We start from the raw sequence: 15012 nt of genomic DNA, 5'->3' as shown, positions 1-15012 counted from the left end.
TTTCCAGTATGATGCTTGAGTTACACTTAGATTATGTTTATGGCAGCTTCTGTTGCTGTACATGTAGTCACTGCTAGTGAGCAAAAAAAGTTGCTTTAATTACATCAGCTATTAATGACCAAAGTAGCAGTCAGAAAAATTCTTGATGCCTCATTTATGTGTGTATATATGTCTTTTTAATGTTTTAATGTTCTCAAGCAATTTTCATAGAACTCTTCAGAATAGGGACACTGATGAGAATCAAAAGCTTTGCCTTCTGTGTGTCTTTCACATTCTAACAAGGGTGGGCACAAGACAGGAAAGAGATGAAGGATTTATATTTCATTTTCCTTGAGATCATCTTAAACTGAGAATTCCCTCTTGCAAGGCACTTAAACAAACATATGTTGTCTTGCTCTTCCCATCCATGTCAAAAGAGTAACCATGGTAAAATGAAATATCGCAGAATCATCTAGGTTGGAAAAGACCTTGATAGATCATCTAGTCAAACCATTGACCTAACACTGACAGTTCCCAACTACACCATATCCCTCAGCGCTATGTTGACTCTACTCTCAAACATCTCCAGGGATGGGGACTCCACCACCGCCCTGGGTAGCCCATTCCAACGCCTAACAACCCCTTCTGGAAAGAAATGCTTCCTAATATCTAGTCTAAACCTTCCCTGGCTCTTGAGGCCATTCCCTCTTGTCCTATCGCTTATTATTTGATCAAAGAGACTCATGCCCAGCTCTCTGCACCCTCCTTTCAGGGAGCTGTAGAGGGCGATGAGGTCTCCCCTCAGCCTTCTCTTCTCCAGACTAAACACCCCCAGTTCCCTCAGCCGCTCCTCATACGACCTGTGCTCCAGACCCTGCACCAGCTTCGTTGCCCTTCTCTGGACACGCTCGAGTCATTCAATGTCCTTTTTGTAGTGAGGGGCCCAAAACTGAACACAGGAATCGAGGGGCGGCCTCACCAGTGCCGAGTACAGGGGCAAGATCCCTTCCCTGTCCCTGCTGGCCACGCTATTGCTGACACAAGCCAGGATGCCATTGGCCTTCTTGGCCACCTGGGCACACTGCTGGCTCCTGTTCAGCTGGCTGTCAGTCAGCACCCCCAGGTCCCTCTCTGACTGGCAGCTCTCCAGCCACTCCTCCCCAAGCCTGTAGCGCTGCTGGGGGTTGTTGTGGCCCAAGGGCAGCCCCCGGCATTTGGCCTTATTGAAACTCCTCCAGTTGGGCTCAGCCCATGGCTCCAGCCTGTCCAGGTCTCTCTGCAGAGCCTCCCTACCCTCGAGCAGATCAACGCTCCCACCCAACTTGGTGTCTAGATCCCCTTGTCTAGATCATCAGCAAAGATATTAAACAGGAGTGGCCCCAACACCGAGCCTTGTGGGACACCACTCATGACCGGCCACCAACTGGATTTAACTCCATTCACCACAACTCTTTGGGCCCGGCTATCCAGACAGTTTTTTTACCCAGTGAAGCGTGTGCCCATCCAAGCCGCGAGCAGCCAGTTTCACCAGGAGAAGGCTGTGGGAAACGGTGTCAAAGGCCTTATGGTCCAGGTAGCACCCTGGCTGAACATCAGGATGCACTATGCACTCCATGACTTACGTTAGTTAACTTTCCTACACATTTATGTTGTTTCTTACTCCCTGTCTGTGTTTGTATGGTTAGCATCTCTTACACAAAAAGACAAAGGATTATAACTAAAATCATTAGTGTTTGATGAGTATGTGTCTACACGCATGAATGTATTTGTTACAATGATTTTTAGATGTCTGAGTCTCCTTGTGCTTAGTTACTGAAGAAATTATTCCAATGTGTTTTCATAGTGTCTAACATAAAGAAATTCCGATCTCAGTGCTAGATGCTCAGTGGGTTTCATAATAATAAGTAATAGAAATAGGGCTGAAGGCTATTGGCTATTGTTTAGTGATGTTCTGCATCATGATTTCTATTTGTTTGGTTTTGGCTTTTTTTTTAGCATAAATACATATTTTCCTAACTTTAGCATATGAATCAGAAAATACTGCATCTGCCATGTACAGTGAGTGGTGAGACAGACTCTTTGGTGTGAAATATCATGCACTTGTAAATACACTCATAAACTGGTGGATTAGCAGATCAAATGTGGTGAGTCATTAAACTAATTAAGCAAATTTGGATATGAGCCCTTTACTGATAGAGACCATTTATTCGAAACAGCCAAAGGGTATAGTATTTCAAATCCAATTTTGTATATGAATGCTTGGAAGGGGGAGCTGTTTTTAAAACTCTAGCAAACAGCTGTGTTGAAATTTAGCTTTCTAGCCAAGTGCCTTCTGCTACAGATTTTCTCACACATACTCCCATAACATAGTATAGACTTTGTTATAACAGTGTCTGAGGTTGTCACTCAAAATCCTTACCCCAAGGAACCTGATTCAGGTTCAGTCAGTCTACTTTTGTATCTGTAATATTGTGTCTGCATCCTAAGCAGGTAAAATATCTGTTTCTTGAATAGGCACAATCATATTTTTTCATTTCCAAAGGCTGTTTTTACTTTTTAGACAGTGCACATTGTATTTTACGATCTATTTTACTGTCAGTGTTAAAGTCAATTGAAGTATCTTTGCTTCCATAAGGGCCTAGTTTATTTGCTTTTATATAAATCAACTGCTCTTATCAAACCTTCTTTTGGGACTACTACAGAGTTTTAATATCTGTTTTGCAAAGCATTAGTGAGGAATAAAATACTGTTTCTTTTTCTTTCATTCTCTGTCTGTCTGTGTGTCTTCTTTTTAAGGAGAAAGATTTGGCCTAAAGATGTATCATTTCTTTTGTTTTTAAAGTGGATTCTGTGTGACAGATGCAAGCCTTCTTCAGGATTTTTTTTTTTTTTTTTAAATTCAGAGGATCTCATAAAAGTAGGAAAAAAAGAGGCACTGTATTTCAGAGCATAACAGAAAGTATGTTTGAACACAAAGAAAAGATTTAAGACTCTCAGAAATGTGTTTGCTCTCTGAAAGTCCTCTACTATTGCTGTAGAACTAATATAATTGCTGTAACAAGACCAACAATGGGAAAACTAGAGTAAGTTCGGTGTAATATCTTTCTTTTCTTAGCTACTGTTCTTGTTTTATGATAATGCTTGTGATGTAACTAGTCTGGAAGAAACATCTCATGTAAACAAAGATGCAGAGTATTATATTAAAATGCAATAATTGTATAGGAAAACTGTTGTAGAATTTCCTACTCAGACCTTCAGTTAGCTGAAATATGTCTAGATTTAAACATATACTTATTCCTTATTCAAGATGAGGAAGATTCAAAAAAGATAACATTTGTAGGAGAGAGTGGTCTTATATGTCAAAATTACCATCAAAGGAATGGTTTTATAGGAATGTCTTAAGACATGCTTAAGACAAATACTTGCTTTAAGACAATGCTTTCCAAGTGCATAATAATAAATATCATCAAACATTACCCCTCCCTCTACAAATTTTGTTGGCATTATGCAAGATATGACATAAATGTTTCAGTTCAGTTTTATTGCTGATTAGATATTTGACCAATGATTGGTCATACCCCTGTCTTCAGCGTCTTAAAATCAGTGGGATTATTTAAGAAGTAAGATATTGCACATGCAGTAGTTTGAGTAGTTAGCTAATAGAATGGTGGCAATAAAACTCTGGTAAAACAAAGTTTAGACAATCCATCAAAGGTCCTCTGAGAAAACATGTAAATGTCTCTAGTCTGGATAAAAACCTAGAGTAATATTGTGACTACGTGGCAGCTGTAACTGTAGTAATTTAATGCAAATCCAGGTACATCTTCTGTGGACATCTAATCAGCATGTGTTGTTAGTTTATGTGAAATTCTGAAAGTATTTATTAAAATACTGTGCAGGGCTGAGATTTTAGTTATGATGCAAACAAATCTTTGATACATCAAACAGCAATTCCACAGTCAAACGGGTCTTTGAAGGTTGTTTAACACTGCTTTTTAGGTTATTTTGATACCATGTCTGAGAAGTAGAAAATATTTACATGTATGTGTATATATATATATATATATATATATATATATATATATATATATTTTAATCCAGAGATAATATTTATACATTTGTTTCAGGTATAATTAAACGAAGTCTTAGTGCTTCTGAAAGACAATCTCAGGTTAGGTAGGTATGATTTCTGATTTTAATATAGGTTATATAATTGATCATTGTTATGATCAATTCCAATTGGTCGTTTCACAGTGGAACAGTTGTGCAGTTGCCTTCATGAAACATTTCCTTATTTACCACTGCAGCTTCATATACTGATATTTCCTGTACAGTCATTGATGTTAAACACAATTAAAACTATTTTTTTTTCTTTTAATTTTAAATAATACTAGAGGTTATATTGAAGGTCCAGGATCAAGACTGCGACCAGGTAATTTTGTGCTTGCAACAAAATCAAACTTTAACTTAAATTAAACCTAATGATTTCCAAGTATTTAAACCTTATTCTCCTGTTGCATGCAGACTGTCTCCTCTTTTATTTCTTCGACTTTACTGACTATTGATCTGGTCTTGAGAGTGCCTCCACTTATACGCAAGGTCCACGCTAAGATAATAGTTTGTGACAGGGTGGCAGTCTCATAGTCTTTCAGTTGTAGTTCTTTGCAATATGAAAAATCATAATATTATCTAATAATTATATTTTTAAATGTTAGAAGAGGAGATAATTACATTTCAGATACAAATATGTTATCTGAAATTTCCTTAAGGAATTTTTAAAAAATATTAATTCCTGTAGTAAATCAGCAAGAGCTCATTTTAATGGTCATTATCCTTGCTAAACTTCTGAATGCAATGGGAAATTCTCCTATGAAAGGAACATTTTGTAGAGCCCTTGTAAATGATCATGTATTTATACATCATCACTGATGAAACAAGTTTTCCACTTGAGATACTTTTTCTGAGCTAGATCAAAAGTGCTCTTCTTGTGGCATATAATATTTTAGAAAATATTTAGAATAATATTTTAGAAAACATGTATTTTAGAACATTTTAAAAATATTTATATGGTCTAAATTTAGGCATTATTCTAAATCTATATTATTTACTTATATAATAGGAAATTTACTTATATAATAGGAAATTTTAGTATATGGACCTAAATTAGCCTCAGAAGTGTAGTTTAGACTGTACTTGAGAGAGATACCAGTCTGCTGGCTGAAGTCCAATACTTGGACCTAAGCTCTTTTCTTAGCTTCCAGGTCTAATATGCCACTTGGAAAGATAATTTTGTTAACTACTATTCTTCAGTGATAACACTAAGTGTTTTATGGTGGCAGTCTGCTGGTAAGCTTTTATTTAATCTCTGGGTCTGAGAGTGTGTATGACTTAAATACACAAGATCAAAAATCATAAATAACAAATGATTTGCCACATAAAAATTCAAAAAACTGATTTAGTTTTGGCTCTATACTCTTTTGCAGCAGGCAAAGCATAATAGAGGAGCAACTAGGTAAATAAGAATAAAGCTGTTCTGTTTGGTTTAATTGTTATATTCAAAATCTGAATGATATTTTGTAAATCTGCACAATTTGTAGAATGTATATTTACTTCTATGTCCTAATTCTATTAAATTACCTAAAGCTTGATCAGCAGTATTTCTCTGTTGGTTCTTATGCCTGGAATTAAAATTATTCCATTGAACACAAATAAATTGTGATGTCTTTTTTTTGGTTCGATAGGTAAATTCATAATGCTCTTTAGTTAGCAAAATATAGTCAGCCTTTTAGGTATAATACCTACGAATTGGTACTGAGTTTACTGTGCTTTGTAAATTTTAAGTAACGCTCACTCATTTAGGTAGTCAAGTGAATTTGATTTTGCTTCTTATCAAGCTGCCTTTGTCTAGTATTTTTCAAACATGCCATTGAATATGGCAAGAAAAATATCACATGGATATTTCATATTACTAGCTGGTAAATCAGGCACTTCTGCTTTAGAAAAAAAGTGCAGTCTTTTAATCACAAAGCTATTTGTACTACAAGAAAAAATATACCTACAGCAGACAAGTATATCTGTCTCAAATCCTGGACGACCAAGGCCATATCTGGTTTAATGGCTGTTTGTGTAAGTACCAAACAGTAGTTCAGTGGGGGAAATAACTTTTCACTTTCTGCTTTTGTTTTCAGTTCTTGATCCCAAGAAATAAGTATCTCCCCATAGCTGATATATATATATATATTCCGATTTTAACACATAGAAGTAAATGAACATGTTAAAATTGTTGTGTTAAATAAATTTTGCTGAAAGTAAACCATAGCTTCTGATCATGCGTGACTTCCTTCGCAGTGCTTTTGTCTATGAAAAGTATACATTATGTACGTGGATTTGCTTGACAGAGAATGGTAGTCTAGCTTTAGAGGAAGAGGAACAGGTTTACATTTATTCACTATTTTCATAAGATAAGAAAAATTCAGCTTTCTTGCTCCTTGCCTTGATAATTAATTCACACTTATCAAAATAAAATCAACAATAATCTAATAAAAATGATATGAGGAAGCCTAAATGTTTGAAGTACTGTAATATTCTCGATTGTATTGTTTTTCCTTTTAATTACAAACTGACTCTGTTCTTTACTTCAGAGTTTATACTACAAAATGTGGTGTCATTGTCACCAGGTATGATGGATGCTTTTTAGCAAAAATCATATCTGGATACTCAATTAAATAGTTAAGCACTAAAATATAAGCATGTGTGTGAACTCCTTGTGAATTTGTGTATGCATATCTATTGTGCTTGTTGTTAGGTAAAAGCTAAAGGAAATGTTCAAATACAATATGCTTTAAAAAAAAGGGGGGGGTAATGTCTGTTTTAGAAGAAAATATTAGAAGCAACTTATAGCAACGTTATTTTCTCAAAGTGCCCCTACTTTTATTGTACATCTCCAATTTCAAGATCTCTTCTTATAATTAGTCAATGAATATTTTATCTTATCTGTCTAATGTTCAAGTCTACTTGAAATGTTAATGCTTAGAGAAATGATATGGAGATATATTAAGAGAAAGAACACTTTTCAAAGCTGATAAAATATTTAATTTCAAATTTGTTTTTTCTTTTTCATCTTACAGGCCAACTTTATATCCCATATAATATGGCAGGGGCAGGAGGGGGAATAAAATTTTCATTATGTATAGTGTGTATGTAATGTGCGTAGCTCATAATTACATGTGTATGTACATGGGAATTGAATCTGTGTTAATACTTTTGGTTTACATAACCCTATTTTGGGGTTTCTTTAGCCTTATGCGTTTTTCTATCAATATGTAATTAGTTTTGCATTTAAAAGTTTTTATAGCCTGCTTTTCCCTTATATTCATGGGTCAACACTACTATTTTTATGGAATTTACAAGCAAAAGCAATATACAAACTGTAATACAGAGCAATGTCTGTATTCTTTCTTTTGTGGAGAGAGAAATTTTTACAGCATTATTCTTTGTTTAGCATTGGTGTTCTTTTATACTAAATATGAAAAATGAACATTAACGTGCTTTATGATGATGTCATTTTGATCACAGAGAATGCTGGTAAGAGGTTCTTTCTGCAGTCTCCACCAATATGTCATTTAGATAGGGTGATCTCTGGTGGGGAGGAATTTATGGCAAAGAAGGGAAACCACTAATTTTCTGATGCAGAGTAAAGAAGACCCAAGAGATTCATAGCTTCTTGCACATTTTCTTGAGGTTTCTCTCAAAGCATGCTCTTGCTAGATGTTGGAAACAAAAAGTAGCTGTGATACACACATCACTATAAACAACATGAAAATGTATTTTAATAAAATTGTTCTCCAAATGGTCCACATCAGACATTTTAATTCTGAAGATAAAATGAAAATAAATTTCATGACATCAAAATATATAAAAAAATAAATATCATGTGTGTTAATCTATGTAAAAAAAAATCAGTTAAAATAAGAAAATTCTGTTTATTGTATCTTTAAATTTCGTTTTGAATAAATGTGGGAAAAATTTTATGATTAGTAAGGTATATTGATACTTCTTTTCTCTTAGAGTAACTTAGAAATGAATTAGAGAAAGGGATTTTCTCTTGAAACCCATTACCAATTACATTGTCTAACCTTTTAAGTTTTTAGATTATCCCTTTTATGTTCCCAACAGTATTGGAAAAACAAGTCATGCATTAAAACTTAATATTTCCATCTACAGGTTTTTAACAGTGTATGCTATTAATATATTAAGGCAACAAAATTATCCCTCCTTCTGATTTTATTCTTGTCATCTACAGCATCAGCAGGAATTGCTGTTTCACAAAGGAAGGTGCGTCAGATCAGTGACCCTGTTCAGCAGATTCTTATTCAGCTGCACAAAATTATCTTCATCACTCAAGTATGCATTACTGTTGCTTCTGACATTCTATACTTTTAAGTTATTTGCTGTTGTCGAAATGATGGTACTGCAAAGTGCTGCTAATTTAGTCACTGTTCTTTAAAAACAACAGAACTTGACATTTTTGCAGATGGCAGGATGCTTTAAAAATATATCATTTAAATAAAGACTAACCTTGAATATTAGTTATGTGGAGGATGGCAATAATTGAGTCATATGAAAAAAAAATTCATCAGCTCACCTCAGAAAAATGGATTGTACCGTAAATTGGTTTTACAACATTCTGTCGTGCCAGCAATATGAATATTTTAAGTGACTTAATATCATATAATGACATGGAGAGTATATAAAATGTTTTCCTCTATAGCAATAATTTCTAAATAACTACTACATAATATTTTTTATTATCAATAAATAGTAATAATTTATTGAGATTTCTAGTGCAATAGTTCAAATCTTAAATATTTTGAAATGTCAGATCTTTTTCAAATTTAAGGCTTATTTTAAAATTAAGTTCAAATGTTTCATAGTGAAAGAGAGTTGAAGTTATTTCATGGTAATTCCAAAATGAAAATGGAGCTGATATATATCTGCATTGAATTCTCAACTAAAAATGTGACAGGAAACTTTTTCTTCTCCAGAAAGATGGCTGCCAAAAGAAAGTTACTTGTAAAATTTGCTGTTATTAAATAAACGTATTTTTATTTTCCAAAATGAAGTGTTTATATTTGGAAAGTGATACTTTTCACCTCAGGGGATTTCAGATTGCTGAACCAAATTTGTTTGTTTTTGTTTAGAACAGAATAGCATAACTGAACTAGCAAGTGTTTTACATGTCTCTTTTTTTTTTTTTTTTAACTGTCAAGGTATCAAAGCAGGTAATACAGGAATTAAATTAACAGAGACAAAGAAAACAATTGTTATTTAAAATAATTGGAAATGATCCCATTCCCCTGCTTACAGAAATGAGGAATTCGGTCTTTACATGCTATATTAGGAGTAAGTCCAAGATGCTCATTAGTGAACCTATCCTCTCTCTTGAAGGTTTTCTCAAGTGGCCTACTAATTAATGCAAGTTATCCTAATGTGTATGCCAAATAACTGAGAACTAACAGCAACTCAAAAACTCGCTCAGAACTGGCCACTGAAGCAGTAGTAACAACTTGGATGCTTTGGGTATCAGCTGACTTTGGAATGGGAAAGCAGGGAACCCAATCCATACCTGTACTTGTTCACTGTGTACCATGTGCTTCTCTTGTACTTGTTTATGTTTTTACAGATCTAAGGTAGAATATTTGTTATAATACATAGCTGTTTTATGAAACTCTGTTGCATATTTCAGCTGACAATTCTAAACTGAAGTTTACAAGGGAGAGTTCTTGCCTGTTAGTTCTTGGCTGCCAGCAGCCTTCCCAATCCAGTTTCCATGGGAACAAGAGTCAGAGTGATCTGTGGAAAACAATGTAAGAGAAAGCTTTTAAAAAAGCATTATGTAAATCCTTGGCCGGTTTTGAGGGTTTTTTTAAACTGATCTGACATCTGATTTCATTAAAACAAAAGCTAAAATTGAACATTAGTGCCTGAGGCAGCTCCGAATTTCTCGAGCAGTGGACTTGTTCTTTCCCACTTTTGATTAAGAATATCCCAATATGCCCATGGTACATTAACTGCACACAGTTCATTGAAGTAGCATGTAGTTTATGGAGTATCTTGCAGGCCTTTCCTAAGGCATTGTTCTTTTTACTCACTTACAGACAAAGGAACATTCAACATCTGACTTAGAGCATTTGTGTAAGGCCTTATCTACATGAAAAGCGAGTAGTAGCTATCTGTAACAAAAAACTGTATGTAACAAGCTGTCTGATGCAGTCTTTTATGCTTAGGATGTAACCTTGATCCCTGGTTTGTCAGAGCAAATCAGGACTCCTGTGAGGCCAATATAGCTGTTCCAGATTTATAGCCGTCTAAAAGCAGTAATTTGTTCCAGTGGGGAAAAAAATCATTATAATGTGTATTGTGACAGTGTTTGAACATGAATCATTAGCAGTCAGACCTTCTTTGAGTAGTCAAAAAGCTTCCTGAACTCAGCAGAGTGACACTTCATGAATTTACATCGATGATGTGCTTATAAAGTGTATACTAAATGGTAGAAAATCGTAGGTTTACAAACACTGTCAGTAGGTATAAGCAACTATACAGAAACAGCATAGGAGATCCTTCCAGAAGGGTAGCACATATTATAGAATTATCATCAGACTGGGTTGGCGTCACTGCAGTGACCAACAGCTGAAACTTTACATTTACTATTGGATCATAAACATGATTTTAAAATCTCAAAGAGCAAAGAAAGACAGCTCTTCTGAACTCTCTATTGAAGACTTTAAAACATGATAAAGTATGATTTGTGGTTTTCTTCTGTAAATATAGTTGAAAGATGTGTATTTTTTCAACAAAAATTACAGGAGAAAAAAGTATACAAAATCAGTTTTGCTTTATGGACAAGTGAAATGTAAATTACCTCCCACGGGAAGTTTCTAGCAAAAGAATGTTCTGAACTGTTTTAAGATGTACATAAGGACCTTTAAAGAGCCCGTTGAAGCCATTCTACACACGTTGAATGAAGATCTAAGCTTCTTAAATTCCATTAATTTCAGCTGGAGCCACTCATTATAGCCAACATGAAATCTATTCTAATGTTCTATGGGCTTCATCTGTAGAAAAATATCCCAAATACTGGCACTTTGATCAGGGAGGCAAATCTAGCATTACCTGTGTTAGGCTCGTTATCATGGTCTTCACCTTCAAGGCTAGAGGGACTGTTATACGGTATGCCAAGCCTCACAGAATGGACAAACTAAGGAGCATTATTCTAATATGCCTTTAAATCAAATATTGTACTGTTGTTTATCACCATGGTATTAAATATCAATGTTTCTTTTTGCAGTGTAGCTACACTTTTTTGACAATGGTACTGCTGATTAGGTCATCTTTATGGCAGGTGTAACTGAGCGGTGAAAACATCTGTTTCTTTGTTTCATGTAGCTTCCTCCAGCTTTGCAATGCAACTTTAAAAGGAGAATCATTGAGAGATTCAAGAAGTCCCTCTTCAGTCAGCAGAGCAATCCTTGTAATCTGAAATCAGAAATGAAAAAGGTGTAGTACACCAATTACTACCTGTGGTTGACTGTCTCTTCTTCTCTTTGAATTAAAATATCGATATTAATATCACAGAAATATAAGTGTAAGATTCCATTTTTAAAAGGAAATATTGAGAATATTCTCTAGCAATTCTTTATTTGGAAAATATGGAGGCTTCTTAAGTAAGCAGTTTCTACAGCTTAGTTTCAAGTTTGTGTCTGATCATTAGAACATTTTTGTAAATGGAGAGGATCTGCTAGCTGCTAATATGCAAAATCAGACTTTGCCTCCTCAGAGCTCAAAAAGAGAAGAGGAAAGAAAATGCAACTTTTTGTGTTAAAGGCTGACAGAGATTATGTAAATTCTTAATTTATGTAAGATCTTCTTAATTTGTTATTACTTTCCCAATGTTATTCATGTTTTGGTATGTATTCCTACTCAAACTATGAATTTTAAGAAAGCACCATCCCGGAGTGTCTTGACTATAGCATACCTTGTCCTATTGTTGCATAGTGTGGCAGCAACTGTTTAGTGTCATCAGTTTAAAAATACTGAAGATTTGCAAGAATGGCATGACTAAAGACTGATGCTTGCATGTTTTCCAATGACAAGATGGGCGCCCTCCAACAGAGAAAGAGCTAACAACTAGTATCAGAATTTCTGAATGTTCCTTCAAAAATCTCTTGAGAAGACTGTAGTCAGCAGAGGATCTGAAAATGACATCCTTGGCATCTGTGTACTGTGGGAGATTGAAGCTATTTCATTTTTGAACTGATGACAATGCAGTTATTAGTTATGTTATTCTATCTAAAATATGATGGCAAAGATGAATTCTTATCACTCACATAATTACCCTGTGCAATCTAATTTGATTGTCACCTACTTGTACTGAATTGTGGAGTCTTCTAAGTCATTGTTTGCTAGGAATGGACTGACCCTAAATGCTAAATCCTTCCTGTACTTTTGTAATAATTAATCTGAGATGCTAAATTCTGTGAAAGATGGCTAATTAGTGTTTACGTTGGTAGTACATTTGAAAGATAGTTAAAGATGCCTCTCTCTGAGCCATCAGTTTCATGCCAATTTGCTGTCCTGTAAATCAAGCTGGGATTTGCATTAAGCAATTCCTGTATTTCAGCCATAACTTTTATAGGGATATATTTGCTAATAATTTATTGAGTTGATGTTTTCCAGAAAGGATGCCCAAAAAATGGTAAGAAAAAGGAAGTGTTTATTATAAAATTAACCTAAATTTCAAATGGCCAGAAATAAAGGAACCTATTTATTTCAGTAAGACTGTGGTAACTTTGAAATGATTGGTTTCAAACATGAAGAAAAGGAAAGAAATACACTATTTTAAAAGTAAATGGTAGTAAATTGAAGATTTTGAAATGCTGAATGCAGTTCTGGGCATTTCTACCTTGAAGGAAATAGTTATAGAAACAATTAATAGAAAGTAACAACAAGAAACGCAGTTAGAAGGACAGAGAATTGATAAGCATTGGTGAATATTTTACCAAAATCACCACCATAAATATGTTGGGTAACATAGATATCATCTGGAGGTAATAGGAAGAACCTAAAGAGAGAAAAGAATTAGGTTGAACTTTTCCAGCAATTGTTATGAGGTTGTGCAATTTCTGCAAATAAAATTTAAAAATCATGGGGTTTTAAACTATGATGTATTAGAAAACCTAATTAGAATAAAGACAAAAAGATTCCTCCACTTATTGGTGGTAGTAGGGTAAAGGTCTTCCAACAACAGATATTCTTCTGTTTCTGTAACTGTAGAAGTGTTAACATGCTGCAGAAATGCATAACTGGAATTTCTTTCCTGCCCACAGATATTTTCATGTCAGAGTTGTTACCAGTGGATATTTTCAAAATTAGATGGTTTTAAGTTTAACGGCAATATCCTTCCTCACATAATCAAGTAGCTGAACTAACTTTCAGGTTTCAGAAGTGCTGACTTCTTTCTAATGGTGATTATATCATTTGAATGTGGGCTGACAGCTTCAATTGAAGCCCCAGTTTTGAAAACCAGAGTCATCAGCTGTTTCTCTCCTAGGTTTGAGGGAATACACTTCCCTGTTTATCTTTACAGAAATGTATAGTTCATGACATTTTATTCAGATAGTCTAAAGAACTCAGTGCAGATTGGCAACTTCAAATGTTCAGACAGTATTTCTGGAGAGAAGAAGGTAGGACATTCATAATTGTATTGACCACTTTTTCATTAATCTAAAAAGTATTGAAATCTCCTTTGATTTCTGAGCGCACTGGGAAACATAGGAAAAGGTAAACCACCTCACAGAAGTCCAAAGTTTTGGCAGATAGGAAGGATGGGGATTTCAGGTGTCCTTTGCTTTTTTCTATTTTTTTTTTTTTTTTTTTTTTTTCTTCCCCAGCTGCTACAAGGATCTCCTGAATTGATTGAGCCTAACTTCTTCACAGCAGATTGGCATGTGGCACTTCTCTCTTCAGGTCGAAACATGTTGCTTCCAGATGACAGAAAAGGTAAAGAAAGAAACAAAACCTCTCTAATGGCATATGTAAAGGGTACCCTAGTAAAGGGTATGGTATCAAAGCAGAAGGAATTGCTGCTCTAAGATCTGACTTTAAAGACAGTTATGTTGACTATACTGATTTTCATTACCAGGGTGTTTGTTTCTTTTGTTTAATTCCTGGTAAGATACGTAGTTTATCACTGATGGAACATTCTAATAATTTAAAAGAATATATTGGAATTACAAAGAAATAGCAAAGATACAAATAACACATGGTTCATCTATTGAAATCAATATAAATGTTTGTAACTGAAAATGTCATACTTAGGATTTACCTGTCTTTGCACATGATTTTTAAACAAACTCTGTTTAAACCTTATGTTGTTCTTCTGTCATTTTTGAAACTGTTATACTGGGATGATTTAATTACCTGGCTCAATCAAACCCTACAGACTTGAGGAGGGAAAAGCTACATGCCTTATCACATCTGTAAAGTATATGTTAAGTACATACATACACACTTTAGAAAATTAATAGTGTCAAATATACTTTGGACTAGTGATACTCAGCATGACAAATCATGAACTCCATCTTTAATCAAACCTACAATCACTTGCATCATGGGTGGGGAGCCACCTTAGGTCAGAGACTTGTTTCATCAGATGCCTCTGTGCAGTGCACATAAGGGAAACATGCAGCCTGTATTTTGGTATTTGTGCCATTTCAATTCTTCTAAATGCAGGAAAATCTCTGTTGCAATCCATGGATTAGAGGACGTAGTAACATTAAAAACTATGGTGCCAGAAAGAAGGGTGAGAAAATTTGGTTTTGCTGGCCTTTGTTTTGAAACTAGCATATTAGTTCCACAACTTGTTGCAAAACCCCCAAATAACTCTGTGTCAAGGGTGATATTTGAGTAAAAGTCCCTAACCATCACTTTATATATGAACTTTATTTTGTTCCTGAAGACAACAATGTGATTTGT

At 34.7% G+C, this 15012-nt stretch overlaps 1 protein-coding gene across 1 annotated transcript in view; it reads left to right on the top strand.

Annotated features, from left to right (window-relative positions):
- NEK10 (NIMA related kinase 10) overlaps positions 1-15012 on the top strand; it is a 104295-nt gene that overhangs the window by 75449 nt on the left and 13834 nt on the right. The window contains exons 28-32 of the mRNA XM_074898101.1: positions 4107-4155; positions 4374-4411; positions 8282-8382; positions 11425-11535; positions 13929-14037. Coding sequence (XP_074754202.1) covers positions 4107-4155; positions 4374-4411; positions 8282-8382; positions 11425-11535; positions 13929-14037 — 408 coding nt within the window. The remainder of the gene's footprint in view (positions 1-4106; positions 4156-4373; positions 4412-8281; positions 8383-11424; positions 11536-13928; positions 14038-15012) is intronic.

This window comes from Athene noctua, chromosome 2 (genome assembly GCF_965140245.1).
Source record: "Athene noctua chromosome 2, bAthNoc1.hap1.1, whole genome shotgun sequence".
Taxonomy (NCBI): Eukaryota; Metazoa; Chordata; class Aves; order Strigiformes; family Strigidae; genus Athene; species Athene noctua.
This window is presented reverse-complemented; position numbering and strand designations above follow the sequence as displayed.